This window comes from Muntiacus reevesi, chromosome 11 (genome assembly GCF_963930625.1).
Source record: "Muntiacus reevesi chromosome 11, mMunRee1.1, whole genome shotgun sequence".
NCBI classification, from domain to species: domain Eukaryota; kingdom Metazoa; phylum Chordata; class Mammalia; order Artiodactyla; family Cervidae; genus Muntiacus; species Muntiacus reevesi.
This window is the reverse complement of record NC_089259.1, coordinates 65,425,502-65,443,147: the sequence shown is the minus strand read 5'-3', so window position 1 is coordinate 65,443,147 and position 17,646 is coordinate 65,425,502. Positions and strand designations below refer to the sequence as shown.

General features: G+C 40.3%; 1 protein-coding gene across 2 annotated transcripts in view; it reads right to left on the bottom strand.

Moving 5' to 3' along the window:
* Positions 1-17,646, bottom strand: part of LOC136144257 (ATP-binding cassette sub-family C member 4-like) — a 243,740-nt gene that overhangs the window by 158,634 nt on the left and 67,460 nt on the right. For both annotated transcript variants that reach the window (XM_065902003.1, XM_065902004.1), the window contains exons 5-7: positions 8,311-8,400; positions 1,900-2,063; positions 612-737 (exon numbers count right to left, since the gene is read on the bottom strand). In XM_065902003.1, coding sequence (XP_065758075.1) covers positions 612-737; positions 1,900-2,063; positions 8,311-8,400 — 380 coding nt within the window. The remainder of the gene's footprint in view (positions 1-611; positions 738-1,899; positions 2,064-8,310; positions 8,401-17,646) is intronic.

The following is a 17,646-nucleotide window of genomic DNA, read 5'->3' as shown; positions in this document are numbered from 1 at the left end:
GGAGCAGTAAAGTCAGGGCAATTCACACATACATGGACGCTGAGAAGATGAGTGGGAGTCAGTTAGGGTTGGTGGAAGCCAGAGAAGAAGGAAGATGGGAGAGTGTATTCCCAGCAGAGGGAGGGGCCCTCACAAAGGAGCAAAGGTGAGAGGTAACAGGGTGCAGCCAGAGAATTATGAATACCTTGTGCTGGAGTATAAACACTTGTCAGATATTTAAATGAAAGATGGAAAAAATTTCTATAAACCTAAAGCAAATTCAAAAGGAATGGTATTTTCATGGCTCTGTTTGGAATAAAAAATACTGATTCATAAAGCTTGGCCCAATACAAATATACCCAATCTCTACAATCTTCCCATTTGTTCTATATTAACATAAATTGTAGTTTTAGTTTAAACGTCATCAACTCAAATACTAACATCTTAGGATCATTGCTTCCTTGGGATTTGGGGTATTAATATGTGAAATTTCATTTCTATATAAGGAAGAAGCATATATATTTTTCCTTTAGGAGAATGGTAAATAAAAGAACAGTAATACCTTTAAACCATTCAGTAAAAACAGGAAATAAAAAAGTATGACCTGTGGTTTGACATATACAGAAAGTTACCTTCTCAATCTGGTAATAAGCTCTGCAAATGACTTTTCCCAAGCATACATTTTTATTGTTCTGATGCCAGTTATAACTTCATTCATGGTCCTGAGCCTGGTGTCTGTGAAAGCTGCAGTCTTACTCCTAAGGGAACAAATGTGAGAGATGAGCCTTAGTGATCACAGCAAAAATTTCCTTACAACAGCAGCAGTGGCACAGCCAGAGACCAGGGATCAAATGACTCCCTACAGCTCTCCTAAGCTGACAACACAGGCAGGTCCTACTCAAAGTACAAACGGAGGAAGACTTCAATTAGGAAGTCAACCATTCAGCCCAATTCAACAAATAGCTTGGAGAACTTGCAGTATTGCCTAAGGAAGACCTGAAGTAAGTCAGGTACAAACAAGCTGCCCAAGGAGGTTGTGGTCATGTAGGGAAGGCAGAAGACACCAGAATCTAACTGAAAGACAATGTGCTTTAATAAAATAGGATTAAAGTGCTGGGGAGCAGAAAAGATGGGGCTGTGAATTCCACTGGGAAAGGAGAGCAAGAAAAGCTTCAGAGATCTGGTAGTGCTTGAAGAGGGCCTCAAAGGATAAGGAACATCTTTCTGTGGTAAACATAAGAATGAAATTCCAAGTAGAGAAAAATAACATGCATAAAGTCAACAAAAAAAGAAAGGAAAAAAGCTCAGTGTGCTTCAAACAGTAGAACATCATCACCTGACAATCTGAACAACAACACAGCTCCAATCCCCTGATATATGCTTCAAGTCTAACTCATCACCATTAGACCTTTCATCACTAGACACTCTTTTATCACATAAGCTGCTGGTACTGTGGGGCTTTATAAATTTATGTCTTTATGCCCTTGGGGTTCTGATAACTTAATACAAACAGTGAATTAAAAATAACACATGAACTTAAATAACTGAAAATGATCCTAATATAAGCATAGCAAAAATATATGCAGCTTGAATTGGGCCTATAGGATGATTACTATTTAATAATGTTTAAATAACTTGGACTTAGGTAATTCTGCTTACAGACACTATACTTATTCAAGTACAATTCCAGGAAGAGCCAGGAAATGGCTTCACCTTTCCCCCTTCAAGATCAGTCTTTGGTTTAAGGATGGAGCCTCCACTAGCTAAGCCTGAAGGGCCTACAACACATGCAAAAAAAGAGATCAGAGAAGGTTGTTGCTGTTTTGTTTTGTTTTGTTTTGTTTTTAACAAAAGCACAGAGTAGACTGTGAATTCACCAAGTACATATCATCTGTTTTTTTAAACCAGTGTTTCTCTTACCGGAGTGATAAAAACAACTTCCCAGAGAAGCTTTGCAAAAGCATCAAAATAATGAGGAGTGCCATCCCAGCAAGAGATGATATTCCTATTTCCATCCAGAGCAGGATGACCACTGCGATGGCTATAAGTGGCCCAATCCACAGGTTGTGCAAGCGTACTGTTACCTTAAAAGAAAAGGACAAAGTCTCCTTAGAACTGTATAAAAACAAAACCATAAGCACACAATTTAGAAACAATCTGCTCTGAAGGAAGAGACAGGAACCTAAATAGAAATGATCTCAGTGGGTTTTAAACCTGCTGAAGCAGAAATCAAAGCATAATCCCCAGATGATGCTGTTCTGGGGTAGCACAAGGCTGGGTTCAGGGAGATCCAGGGAGAAGCAGACAGGCACAATGGAAGGAAAATGTTGATTTTGTCAACAATGCAGATGAGCTCAGGGCATCCCTAAACTCTCTCTCTGTCCAAAACTTCAGACGCCTTTTTCCCTGGGGCTCCCTGCAACCCCAGGAAAGTCCACATTATGGTACCTACCACTCCCTCTAGTAATGACTTGTGTATTTACCTTCCTGATGGGCTTTGACTTCTCCAGGGCAGAAATTAAGCCTTATTCATCCCTGAAACTGAAGAGGTACCTGACTTCATGTCTGATGAATGAATAACTGAAAGAGAAGTTGTTGTTGTTCATCATTTAGTCATTTTCAACTCTTTGTGACCGCATGGACTGCAGCACACCAGGCTTCCCTGTCCTTCACCATCTCCAGGAGCTTGCTCAAACTCATGTCCATTGAGACAGTGATGCCATCCAACCATCTCATCCTCTCTTGTCCCCTTCTCCTCTTGCCCTCAATCTTTCCCAGCATCAGGGTCTTTTCCAGTGAGTCAACTCTTCACATCATGTGGCTAAAGGATTAAAGCTTCGGCTTCACCATCAGTCAATCCAGTGAATGTTCAGTGTTGATTTCCTTTAGGATTGACTGGTTTGATTTCCTTCCTATCCAAGGGTCTCTCAAGAGTTTTCTCCAGCACGACAGTTTGAAGGCATTAATTCTTTGGCGCTCAGACTTCATGATAGGGTCCAACTCTCATATCCATATAAGACTAGTGAAAAAACCATAGCTTTCACTACATGGATCTTTGTCAGAAAAGTGATGTCTCTCCTTGTTAATAGGCTGTCTAGGTTTGTTATAACATTATTTTTTCCCCAAGGAACAGGTGTCTTTTAATTTCATGGCTACAGTTACCATCTACAGTGATCTGGGAGCCCAAGAAAATAAAGTAAGTCACTGTTTCCATTGTTTCCCCATCTATTTGCCATGAACTGATGGGACTGGATATCATGATCTTAGTTTGTTGAATGTTGAGTTTTAAGTCAGCTTTTTAACTCTCCTCTTTCACCTTCATCAAGAGGCTTTTTAGTTCCTCCTTGCTTTCAGCCATTAGGGTGGTGTCATTTGCACATCTGAGGTTATTGATATTTCTCCCAGCAGTCTTGATTCCAGCTTGAGCTTCACCCAGCCCAGGATTCCACATGATGTACTTTGTATGAAACCTGAATAAGCATGGTGACAATATACAGCCTTGACATATTCCTTTCCTCATTTGGAGCCAGTCCATTATTCTATGTACAGTTCTAGCTCTTCCTTCTTGACCTGCATACAGGTTTCTTGGGAGGCAGGTAGGTGGTCTAGTATTCCCATCTCTTAAAGAATTTCCCACATTTTATTGTGATCCGCACAGTGAAAGGCTTTAGCATAGTTAATGAAGCAGAAGTAGATGTTCTTCTGGAATTCCCTTCCTTTTTCTATGACCCAAGGAATGTTGACAATTTAATCTATGATTCCTCTGCCTTTTCTAAATCAAGCTTATACATCTGGAATTTCTCTGTTCCTGTACTGTTGGAGCCTAGCTTGAAGGATTTTGAGCATTACCTTGCTAGCATGTGAAATGAGTACAATTGTGTGGTACTTGGAACATTCTTTGACATTGCCTTTCTTTGGGATTGGAATGAAAACTGACCTTTTCCAGTCCTGTGGCCATCAAAATCTTGTGCACACCAGGAACCCCCACAGAGACTGAGCCAGACCTGCCTTTGAGGGTTTGAGAGTCTCCTGCAGAGGTATGGGTCAGCAGTGGCCTGCCACAGGCGCAGGGGCTCTGGGTGCAGCAGACCTGAGTATGGCATAAGCCCTTGGAGGAGGTCGCCATGAACCCCACCATAGGGCTGCCAAAACTTATACAGGACTGGGGAAACAGACTCTTGGAGGGCAGAAAAAGAACGCTTGTGTGCACAAGGACCAAGGAGAAAAAACCAGTGATCCCACAAGAGACTGACCCATACTTGCCCGTGAGTATCCAGCAGTCTCTGGCAGGGGCATGGGTTGGCTCTGGCCTGCTACAGAGTTGGGGACACTGACGGTGGCAGTGCATACACAGGACCTTTTGAAGGAGGTCACCATTATCTTCATTCAGTTCAGTCACTCAGTTATGTCTGACTTTTTGCAACCCCATGGACTGAAGCACGCCAGGCTTCCATGTCCATCAGCAAATCTGAGAGCTTGCTCAAACTCATGTTCATTTGGTCCATGATACCATCCAACCATCTCATCCTCTGACGTCCCCTTCCCCCCACGCCTTCTATCTTTCCCAGCATGACAGTCTTTTCAAATGAGTCAGTTCTTCCCATCAGTTGGTCAAAGAATTGGAGTTTCAGCTTCAGCATCAGTCCTTCCAATGAATATTCAGGACTGATTTCCTTTAGTATTGACTGGTTGGATTTCTTTGCAGTCCAAGGGACTCTCAAGAGTCTTTTCCAATACCACAATTCAAAAGCATCAATTCTTCAGGGCTCAGCTTTCTTGATAGTCCAACTCTCACATCCATACATGACTGCTGGAAAAATCATAGCTTTGACTAGACAGACCTTTGTTGGTAAAGTAATGTCTCTGCTTTTTAATAAGCTGTCTAGGTGGGTCATAGCTTTTCTTCCAAGGAGCAAATGTCTTTTAATTTTATGGCTGCAGTCACCATCTGGAGTGATTTTGGAGCCCAAGAAAATAAAGTCTGTCACTGTTTCCATTGTTACCCTGACTATTTGCCATGAAGTGATGGGACCGGATGCCATGATCTTCGCTTTTTGAATGCTGCATTTTAAGGCAATTTTTTCACTCTCTCACTTGCATCAAGAGGCTCTTTAGTTCTTCTTTGCTTTATGCCATATGGGTGCTATCATCTGCATATCTGAGGTTACTGATATTTTCCCCAGCAATCTTGATTTCAACTTGTGCTTCATCCAGCCTGGCATTTTGCATGATGTTCTCTGAATATAAGTTAAATAAGCAGGGTGACAATATACAGCCTTGACATACTCCTTCCCCAATTGGAACCAGTTTGTTGTTCCATGTCCAGTTTGAACTGTTGCTTTTTGACCTGCATACAGATTTCTCAGGAGGCAGGTAAGGTGGTCCGGTATTCCTATCTCTTTAAGAATTTTCCACAGTTTGTTGTTATCCACACAGTCAAAGGCTTTAGCATAGTTAATAAAGCAAAAGTAGATGTTTTCCTGGAAATCTCATGCTTTTTCTATGATCCAACGGATTTTGGCAATTTGATCTCTGGTTCATCTACCTTTTCTAAATTCATCTAAACATCTGGAAATTCATGGTTCACGTACTGTTGAAGCTTGGTTTGGAGAATTTTGAGCATTACCTTGCTAGGGTGTGAGATGAGTGCAATTGTGCAGTTGCTGAAACATTTTTTGGCATTGCCTTTCTTTGGGATTGGAATGAAAACTGACTTTTTCCAGTCCTGTGGCCACTGCTCAGTTTTCCATATTTGCTGGCATACTGAGTGCAGCACTTTCACAGCATCATCTTTTAGGATTTGAAATAGTTCACCTGGAATTCCATCACCTCCACTAGCTTCATTTGTAGTGATTCTTCATAAGGTCCACTTGGCTTCACATTCCAGGATGTCTGGCTCTAGGTGAGTGATCACACCATTGTGGTTATCTGGATCATGTAGATCTTTTTTATATAGTTCTTCTGTGTATTCCTGTCATCTCTTCTTAATATCTTCTGCTTCTGTTAGGTCCATACCATTTCTGTCCTTTATAGTGCCCATCTTTGCATGAAATATTCCCTTGGTATCTCTAATTTTCTTGAAGAGATCTCTAGTCTTTCCCAGTCTATACTGTTTTCCTCTATTTCTTTGCATTGATTGCTGAGGAAGGCTTTCTTATCTCTCCTTGCTATTCTTTGGAACTCTGCACTCAAATGGATATATCTTTCCTTTTCTCCTTTGCCTTTAGCTTCTCTTCTTTTCTCAGCTATTTGTAAGGCCTTGTCAGACAACCATTCTGCCTTTTTGCATTTCTTTTTCTTGCAGATGGTCTTCACTGCCTCCTGTACAATGTCACAAACCTCTGTCCACACTTCTTCAGGCACTCTGTCTATCAGATCTAATCCTTTGAATCTATTTGTCACTTCCACTATATAATCATAAGGGATTTGATTTAGGTCACACCTGAATGGCCTAGACATTTTCCCCACTTTCTTCAATTTAAGTCTGAATTTGGCAATAAGGAGTTCATGATCTGAGCCACAGTCAGCTCCCGGTCTTGTTTTTGCTGACTGTATAGAGCTTCTCCATCATTGGATGCATAGAATATAATCAATCTGACTTTGGTATTGACCATCTGGTGAAGTCCATGTGTAGTCTTCTCTTGCGTTATTGAAAGAGGGTATTTGCTATGACCAGTGTGTTCTCTTGGCAAAACTCTGTTAGCCTTTGCCCTGTTACATTTTGTACTCCAAGGCCAAACTTGCCTGTTACTCCAGGTAGCTATTGACTTCCTACTCTTGCATTCCAGTCCCCCATAAAAAAGAGGACATCTTTTTGGGATGTTAGTTCTAGAAGGTCTTGTAGATCTTCATAGAACCATTCAGCTTCAGCTTCTTCAGCATTACTGGTTGGAACATAGACTTGGATTACTATGATATTGAATGGTTTGCCTTGGAAATGAATGGAGATCATTCTGTCATTTTTGAGATTGCATCCTAGTACTGCATTCAGTTCAGTCTTTCAGGCATGTCCAACTCTTTGTGACCCCATGCACTGCAGCACGCCAGGTCTCCCTGTTCACCATCAACTCCTGGAGTTTTCTCACACTAATCTCCATTGAGTCAGTGATGCCATCCAACCATCTCATCCTCTATTATCCCCTTCTCTTCCTGCCTTCAATCTTTCCCAGCATCACGGTCTTTTCAAATAAGTCAATTCTTCCCATCAGGTGGCCAAAGTATTAGAATTTCAGCATCAGTCCTTCCAATGAATATTCAGGACTGATTTCCTTTAGGATGGACTGGTTGGATCTCCTTGTGGTCCATGGAATTCTCAAGAGTGTTCTCAATCACCACAGTTCAAAAACATCAATTCTTTGGCACTCAGCTTTCTTTATGGTCCAACTCTCACATCCACACATGACTACTGGAAAAACCATAGCCTTGACTAGATGGACCTTTGTTGGCAAAGCAATGTCTCTGCTTTTTAATATGCTGTCTAGTTTGGTCATAACTTTTCTTTCAAGGAGCAAGCACCTTTTAGTTTCATGGCTGCAGTCACCATCTGCAGTGATTTTGGAGCCCAAAAATATATGCAGAGTACATCATGAGAAATGCTGGACTGGATGAAGCACAAGCTTGAATCAAGATTGCAGGGAGAAATATCAATAACTTCAGATATGCAGATGATACCACAATTAAGGAGAAAGCGAAGAACTAAAGAGCCTCTTGATGAAAGTGAAAGAAGATAGTGAAAAAGTTGGCTTAAAACTCAACATTCAGAAAACTAAGATCTTGGCATCTGGTCCCATCACTTCATGGCAAATTGATGGGGCAATGGTGGAAACAAGTACTGCAAAGTCATAAGGTAAGTGTAAAAAAAGAAAAAAATAAAAAGAGTGTGGGATGGACAGCTGAGAGGAAGTTGAGTCTGGCTGGGGACCACCTGCTTGGCATATTCCTCACAGGCTCCCTGTGCAGCAGCACTGAACAGGGCACAGGGGAAATAACAATCCCTGCCCACCAAGCCTTCATCATCCAGAGGAGGAGGGAGACAGTTCAGCAACACTGACAGCATGTGCCAAGAAGGGCTACACCAGGAGGACCTTTAGGGACACTAACCAAGCTGGGAAAGAACACTACTGTCTATCTAGTATTAGAAAAACAAAGTTCTAATCCACAGGACAATAGATATTTTTACATGTAAGTTGCACACAGAAGAGATGAGAGCCGGATAATGACAACCCTTATCTTAGGTTCTCAACAGAACCCTGGCTGACACCAAACCCTGGCACTTGGCTCCCAAAAAGCTGAACCCAGTGAGAAATGAAAGAGAATCCCTTGGGCCCGTACCATGTCAAACCTGTTCACATCGTTGGACAGCAGGTTGACTATCTGGCCTGTGGTGGTCTTCCCTATGGCCGAGTTACTCAGGCGAAGGGTCTGAAATAAGAGAGGGAGACAGAGAATTGGATTCCCGTGTTGATACAAATTCCTACTTAAAACATAGCAAAATGGATCACACTTTCTCGGGGTCATGCATGGTATCAGGATGAGCAGGATAACCCCTGACAGCAGGGCTCTAGGGACCCATGTTCATCCTTTATCTCCTCAGTGTGGCAGAAGACCCGCCCACAGGGACAGCAAAGGGAGGAGTAGGAGGTAGAAACAAAATCCCCCATCCTGTTTCTCAGTGAACTTGGGTCTGCCCAGAGTGTAAAGGATATAGGTTTAGACTTAGGAGCAAAATAAAGTAAATTTAAGCCAAACTAGATGAGAGTGGAGAAACTGCCTTAAAGCAAGAAATTAGAGGACTTGGACTATAAATTAGGGAAATTGAAATCAATCATTAACACTGTATGTGAAATCATTTAAGAACTTTGATCTTAGTTTCCTCATTCCAATATAAGCAGAGGACTTCCCTGGTGGCTCAGTGGTTAAGCATCTGCCTGCCAATGCAGGGAACACAGCTTTGATCCCTCACCTGGGAAGATCCCACATGCTGCAGGGCAACTAAGCCTGTGCATCACAATTCCTAGACCCGAGCGCCCTACAGTCTGTGTTCTGCAATAAGAGAAACCATCTCCACAATAGGAGAAACCATCTGCACATTGCAATTACAGAACAAAAGAAACAACAAGAGAAAGCCCATACAAAGCAACAAAGGCCCAGCACAGATGAAAATAAATACTTATTAAATTCTTTTTTAAAATGTTTTTAAGTAATATACAACAAAATGAGTAGAGAATAATGTTCAAAATAATATTCTGGTGAGGAATTTATGTCCTTTAATGCCTGACTTTACAAAAAATAGCCTGTTTTACACTATCCCTTTATTTCATAAAATGTTCCAAAATATGCCCTAAAGATCAGGAATCTGAAGTGACCACTGTGAGCTGCTTCAGTGGACCACCAACTGGAGCCATGGACCCAAACAAAATGTCAGAATTCATGAAAATTTTCATTTAGTTCTCAAGTTAAAGAGAAAAATCAGTAATCAAGTAGAAAATATAAAATTATGTAGCCATGATGGAAGAGGGTATGGCAGTTTCTAAAAAAATTAAACATAAGATTAGTATATAGCACAACAATTCCACTACTGGGAATGTACTCAAAAGAACTGAAAGCGCAACCTTGAACAGCTATTTGTATACCTATGTTCATAACAGCACTATTCACAGTAGATATAAGATGGAAACAACCCAAATGTTTATTAATAAATGAATGAATACACAAAATATTGTACATACCTATCATGAAATATCATTCAATCTTAAAAAGGAATTAAATTCTGACACCTGATACAACATGGACAAACCTTTTGAAAACATTATGCTAGGTGACATAATCCAGGCATTATATGCTTTCAATTATATCAGGCACCTGGAGTAGTGAAATTCATAAAGAGAAGTAGAATAGTGATAGTGGTGAAGGGAGGGGAGTAGAAATTTAAGTGTTTAATAGGTGCAGATTTGGGAAGATGAAAAAGTTCTGGAGATGCACAATGGTGATAGCTACACAACAATGTGAATGTACCTGATGTCACTAAATAGTGCACTTAAGAAGAGTTAAAACTGTAAATTTTGTTGTGTATATTTTGCTGCAATTTTTTTAAAAAATCAATGATCAAAAGCCAAAAGTTATTTTACCACAGTTGTGGAAAGGTAATTAAAAGACAAGTCATTTTCTATATATAATACATCCCACAAGATCATTCAACAATACAAACTATGACTATTAGCTTAGCAGCCATTCCATTTTTAACTCAATCTGATTTCTTTTCAGGACTAGGGATGAGCAATAAGGCCTCAGCATAAACCAGGAACATTCAGATGGGCTTTTCATAGCTGCTCTGCAGCACCAGCTTTTGCCCTAAAGAATCAGCCCACCTGTAACCTACAAAAAAGAAATGTCTTATTTCTTCACCTCAGCAGGATTCTAGATGCATGAAAGTACATGAGGAAATTGTCTCTCCCATGTTTCTGGAGGGGCTTCCCTGGTAGCTCAGCTGGTAAATAATTTACCTGCAATGCAGGAGACCCAGTTCAATTTCTGGGTCAGGAAGATTTCGTGGAGAAGGGATAGGCTATCCACTGCAGTATTCTTGGGCTTCCCTGGTGGCTCAGCTGGTAAAGAATCTGCCTGCAATGTGGGGACACTTGGGTTCAATCCCTGGATTGGGAAGATCCCCTAGAGGAGGGAACAACTAACCACTTCAGTATTCTGGCCTGGGGAATTCCATGGACTGTATAGTCCACGGCGTCGCAAAGAGTTAGACACAACTGAGCGATGTTTCTGGAAATCCATGTTACCTCTATGGTTTTACCTAAGCAATTCCTGACTTTGTAAAAAGACAATTCTTTTAAATACAAAGAATCTAAATTGGAAAGGAAAAAGTCAAACTGTCACTATTTGTAGATGACATGATACTGTACATAGGAAATCCTAGACACTATCAGAAAACTATTAGAGTCCATCAGTGAATTCAATAAAGTTTCAGGATATAAAATTAATATACAAAAATCTGCTGCATTTCTATACATTATTAACAAAGTATCAGAAAGGGAAATTAAGGAAACAATTCCATTTACCACTGCATCAAAAAGACTAAAATGCCTAGGAATAAACCTACCTAAGGAGATAAAAGATCTGTAATCCCGAAACTATAACACACTGATGAAAGAAATTGAAAATAACAAAACAGATGGAAAGATATACCATGTTACTGGATTGCAAAAATTAGTATTGTCAAAATGACGATACTACCCAAGGCAATCTACAGATTCAGTGCAATCAAATTACCAATGCCATTTTTCACAGAACTGGAACAAAAAAATATAAAATTTGTATGGAAAAACAAATGACACAAATAGTCAAAAAAAAAACTGAAGAAGAACAACAAAGCTGGAGGACCCACACTCCTTGACTTTGACCATAGTACAAAGCTACAGTAATCAAAATGATAGTATGAAAGTGAAGTGAAAGTCACTCAGCCATGTCCAACTCTTTGTGACCCCATTGACTATACAGTCCATGGAATTCTCTAGGCCAGAATATTAGAGTTGGTGGCCTTTCCCTTCTCCAGGGCATTGTCCCAACCCAGGGATCAAACCCAGGTCTCCCACATTGCAGGCACATTCTTTACCAGCTGAGCCACAAGGGAAGCCCAAGGGAAGAGAGTATGATATCGGCACCAAAACAAACACATAGATCAATGGAGCAGTATAGAGAGCCTAGAAATAAACCCATACACTTAGGGTCAACTAATTTAAGACAAAGGAGGCAAGAATACACAATGGAGAAAACACAGTCTCTTCAATAACTGGTGCTGGGAAAACTGTACAGTTCAGTTTAGTCACTCAGTCGTGTCCAACTCTTTGTGACCCCATGGACTACAGCACACCAGACTTCCCAGTCCATCACCAACTACTAGAGCTTGCTTAAACCCATGTCCATCAAGTCAGTGATGTCATCCAACTATCTCATCCTCTGTTCTCTCCTCTTCCTGTCTTTAATCTTCCCCAGCATCAGGGCCTTTTCAAGTAAGTCAGTTCTTCACATCAGGTGGCCAAAGTCTTGGAGCTTCAACTTCAGCATCAGTCCTCCCAGTGAATATTCAGGACTGATTTACTTTAGGATTGACTGGCTGGATCTCCTTGCTGTCCAAGGAACTCTCAAGAGTCTTCTCCAAAGCAACAGTTCAAAACCATCAATACTTTGGCACTTAGCTTTCTTTATGGTTCAACTCTCACATCCATATGTGACTGCTGGAAAAATGATAGTTGACTAGATGGACCTTTATCAGTAAAGAACTGACTCTACTTTTTAATATGCTGTCTAGATTGGTCATAGCTTTTCTTTCAAGAAGCAAGCATCTTTTAATTTCATGGTTGCAGTCACCATCTGCAGTGATTTTGGAGCCCAAGAAAATAAAGTCTGTCACTGTTTCCATTGTTTCCTCATCTATATGCCATGAAATGGTGAGACCGAATGTCATGATCTTTGTGGTTTGTTGCTGTTGTTGTTTTTAAGTTTTAGTCAGCTTTTACACTCTATTCTTTCACTTTCATCAAGAGTCTCTTTAGTTTCTCTTTGCTTCCTGCCATAAGGATGATGTCATCTGCATATCTGAGGTTATTGACATTTCTCCCTGCAATCTTGGTTACAGCTTGTGTTTCATTCAGCCCAACATTTCGCATGATGTACTCTGCATATGAGTTAAATAAGCAGAGTGGCAATATACAGCCTTGATGTATTCCTTTCCCAATTTGAAACCAGTCCATTGTTCCATGTCTGGTTCTAACTGTTGCTTCTTGACCTGCATACAGTTTTCTCAGGAGGCAGGTAAGGTGGTCTGGTATTCCCATCTCTTGAAGAATTTTCCACAGTTTGTTGTGACCCACAAAGTAAAAGGCTTGAGTGTAGTCAATGAAGCAGAAGTAAATGTTTTTCTGGTTTCTCTTGATTTTTCTATGATCCAAACAGATGTTGGCAATTTGATCTCTGGTTCCTCTGCCTTTTCTAAATCTGACTTGTACATCTAGAAGTTCTCAGTTCATGTACTGCTGAAGCCTAGCTTGGAGAATTTTGAACAATACTTTGGTTGCATGCGAAATGAGTGCAATTTTTCAGTAATTGGAACATCCTTTGGCATTGCCTTTCTTTGGGATTGGAATGAAAACTGACTTTCCCAGTCCTGTGGTTCCTGCTGAGTTTTCCAAACTTGCTGGCATATTGAGTGCAGCACTTTCACAGCATCATCTTTTAGGATCTGAAATAGCTCAACTGGAATTCCATCACCTCCACTAGCTTTGTTTGTAGTAATGCTTCCTAAGTAAGGTCCACGTGACTTCACACTTCAGGATATCTGGCTCGAGGTAAGTGATCACACCATCATGATTATCTGGGTCATTAAGATCTTTTTTTGTATAGATCTTCTGAGTATTCTTGCCATTTCTTCTTAATATCTTCTGCTTCTGTTAGGTCCATACCATTTCTGTCCTTTATTATGCCCATCTTTGCATGAAATGCTCCCTTGGTATCTCTAATTTTCTTGAAGAGATCTCTGTCTTTCCCATTCTATTGTTTTCCTCTATTTCTTTGCACTGATCCATCCACACACTTTTGGGGGGGGGGGGCGTGGGAAGGCAAAATCACTGCAGATGGTAACCGCAGTCATGAAACTAAAAGACACATGCTCCTTGGAAGAAAAGCTATGACCAACCTAGACAGCATATTAAAAAGCAAAGACATTACTTTGCCAACAAAGGTCCGTCCAGTCAAGGCTATGGTTTTTCCAGTAGTCATGTATGGATGTGAGAGTTGGACTATAAAGGAAGCTGAGCACCGAAGAACTGATGCTTTTGAACTCTGGTGTTGGAAAAGACTTTTGAGAATCCCCTGGACTGCAAGGAGATCAAACCAGTCAATCCCATAGGAAATCAATCCTAAATATTCATTAGAAGGACTGATGCTGAAGCTGAAACTCCAATACTTTGGCCACCTGATGCCAAGAACTGACTCATTGGAAAAGAACCTGATGCTGGGATAGATGGAAGGTGGGAGGAGAAGGGGATGACAGAGGATGAGATGGTTGTATGGCATCACCAACTCGATGGACATGAGTTTGAGCAAGCTCCAGGATTTGGTAATGGACAGGGAAGTCTGGTGTGCTGCCATCCATGGTGTTGCAAAGAGTCAGACACAACTGAGTGACTGAACTGAATGGAACTGATACTAAATGAAACAAGTCAGAGAGAGAGAGATAAATACTATATGATATTGCGTATAAGTGGAGCCTAAAAGAATAAAACAAAAAGAGAAACTGGTGAATAAAACAAAAGAGAAATAGACTCACAGATACAGAGAACAAACTAGTGGTTACCAGTGAAGTGGGGAAGTCATATAATGATGGGGGAGTGGGAAGTACAAACTATTGGATGTAAGGTAGCCTACAATGATATACAGTACAACACAAGGAATACAGCCAATATCTTATAATAACTGTAAATGGAGTGTAATCTTTAAATATTATATTAAATTTTCTAAAAATGGAAAAAGAAACAATTTCTTAAGGTAATCTAGTAGGCAAATTAATGCCTTTGGCAAATGTTTACTTTAATGTAAGCAACATGATCCTCTGGAGAAGGGCATGGCAGCCCACTGAAGTATTCTTGCCTGGAGAATTCCATGGACAACAGAGCCTGGCAGGTTACATACAGTCCATAGAGTCGCAAAGAGTTGGACATGACTGAGCAACTAAGACTGTCACTTTCACTTTCAAGCAGCATACCAGGAAGGGCCCAATTTCTTAAAGGCAACATTCCAAAGCACTAGTGGGAAGAGGAAGAAAACCAGGTGGACAATGGCTTACATGTACATCAAAGAGTAAACTTTGAGCAAAACATCACCTCACAAGTAATATAAGATTTTCATAGTGCACTTCTGGTGAAATTTCCTGTTTATTTATTTATTTACGGGAGTTAAACATGATCTGCAAAAACTTCTAGATAATTTGGAGGGAAACCTGAGTATTCATCTTCTAAATGGTAGAAGGTGCAACATAATAACAAACACAATGAGGGAGGACAAGGAAGACGCTTGACTGTAGTTGATAGGCATCATTGCATTTCCACATCACTTAGGAACAAATTAGCTTATGTTCAACGGTCTATGACTGACAGTGACATGCCAGGCCCCCAGTTTCATACTTGTTCTTCAGTTGCTCAGTCATGTCCGACTCTTTGCAACCCCATGGACTGCAGCACACCAGCCTTTCCTGCCCATCAACAATTCCCAGAGCTTGTTCACACTCATGTCCATCAAGTTGGTGATGCCATCCAGCCTTCTCATCCTCTTTTCCTTCTACCCTCAATCTTTGCCAGCAACAGGGTCTTTTCCATTAAGTCAGCTCCTTGCATCAGGTAGCCAAAGTGTTGGAGTTTCAGCTTTAGCATCAATCCTTCCAATGAATATTTAGGATTGATTTTCTTTAGAATTGACTGGTTTGACATCCTTGCAGTCCAAGGGATTCTCAAGAGTCTTCTCTAACACTACAGTTCAAAAGCATAAATTCTTCAGTGCTCAACTTTCTTTATGGTCCAACTCTCATATGCCTACATGACTACTGGAAAAAAAGCATAGCTTTGACTAGACAGACCTTTGTTGGTAAAGTAATGTCTTTGCTTTTTATTTAAAAATTTTTTTTTCCATTTATTTTTATTAGGTGGAGGCTAACTACTTTACAATATTGTAGTGGTTTTTGTCATACATTGACATGAATCATTCATGGATTTACATGTATTCCCCATCCCGATCCCCCCTCCCACCTCCCTCTCCACCAGATTCCTCTGGGTCTTCCCAGTGCACCAGGCCTGAGCACTTTTCTCATGCATCCAGCCTGGGCTGGTGATCTGTTTCACCCTAGATAATATACATGTTTTGATGCTGTTCTCCTGAAACATCCCACCCTCGTCATCTCCCACAGAGTCCAAAAGTCTGTTCTGTACATCTGTGTCTCTTTTTCTGTTTTGCATATAGGGTTATCATTACCATCTTTCTAAATTCCATATATATGCATTTGTATACTGTATTGGTCTTTATCTTTCTGGTTTACTTCACTCTGTATAATGGGCTCCAGTTTCATCCATCTCATTAGAACTGATTCAAATGAATTCTTTTTAATGGCTGAGTAATATTGCATGGTGTATATGTACCACAGCTTTCTTATCCATTCGTCTGCTGATGGGCATCTAGGTTGCTTCCATGTCCTGGCTATTATAAACAGTGCTGCGATGAACATTGGGGTGCACGTGTCTCTTTCAGATCTGGTTTCCTCAGTGTGTATGCCCAGAAGTGGGATCATATGGGTCATATGGCAGTTCTATTTCCAGTTTTTTAAGAAATCTCCACACTGTTCTCCATAGTGGCTGTATTAGTTTGCATTCCCACCAACAGTGTAAGAGGGTTCCCTTTTCTCCACACCCTCTCCAGCATTTATTGTTTATAGATTTTGGATAGCAGCCATCCTGACTGGTGTGTAATGGTACCTCATTGTGGTTTTCATTTGCATTTCTCTGATAATGAGTGATGTTTAGCATCTTTTCATGTGTTTGTACTGGCACAAAGACAGAAATATAGATCAATGGAACAGAATAGAAAGCCCAGAGATAAATCCACGAACCTATGGACACCTTATCTTCGACAAAGGAGGCAAGAATATATAGTGGAAAAAAGACAATCTCTTTAACAAGTGGTGCTGGGAAAACTGGTCAATCACTTGTAAAAGAATGAAACTAGAACACTTTCTAACACCATACACAAAAATAAACTCAAAATGGATTAAAGATCTAAATGTAAAACCAGAAACTATAAAACTCCTAGAAGAGAACACAGGCAAAACTCTCTCCGACATAAATCACAGCAGGATTCTCTATGACCCACCTCCCAGAATATTGGAAATAAAAGCAAAAATAAACAAATGGGACCTAATGAAACTTAAAAACTTTTGCACAACAAAGAAAACTATAAGCAAGGTGAAAAGACAGCCCTCAGATTGGGAGAAGCAACAGACAAATGATTAATCTCAAAAATATACAAACAACTCCTGCAGCTCAATTGCAGAAAAATAAATGACCCAATCAAAAAATGGGCCAAAGAACTAAACAGACATTTCTCCAAAGAAGACATACAGATGGCTAACAAACACATGTCTTTGCTTTTTAATATGCTGTCTGTTGGTCATAGCTTTTCTTCCAAAGAGTAAGTGTCTGTTAATGTCAAGGATGTAGTCACCATCTGTGGTGATTTTGGAGCCCCCCAAAAAATAAAGTCTGTCACTGTTTTCATTGTTTCCTCATCTATTTGCCATGAAGTGATGGGACTGGATGCCATGATCTTTGTTTTTGAATGTTGAGTTTTAAGCCAGCTTTTTTTTTTTTTAGCTTTTTAATTTTTTTATTTATTTATTTTTTCAATTATTTTTATTAGTTGGAGGCTAATTACTTCACAACATTGCAGTGGGTTTTGTCATACATTGACATGAATCAGCCATGGAGTTACATGTATTCCCCATCCCGATACCCCTCCCACCTCCCTCTCCATCCGTTAACTCTCCTCTTTCACTTTCATCAAGAAGCTCTTTAGTTTCTCTTTGCTTTCTGCCATAAGGGTGGTATCATCTGCATATTT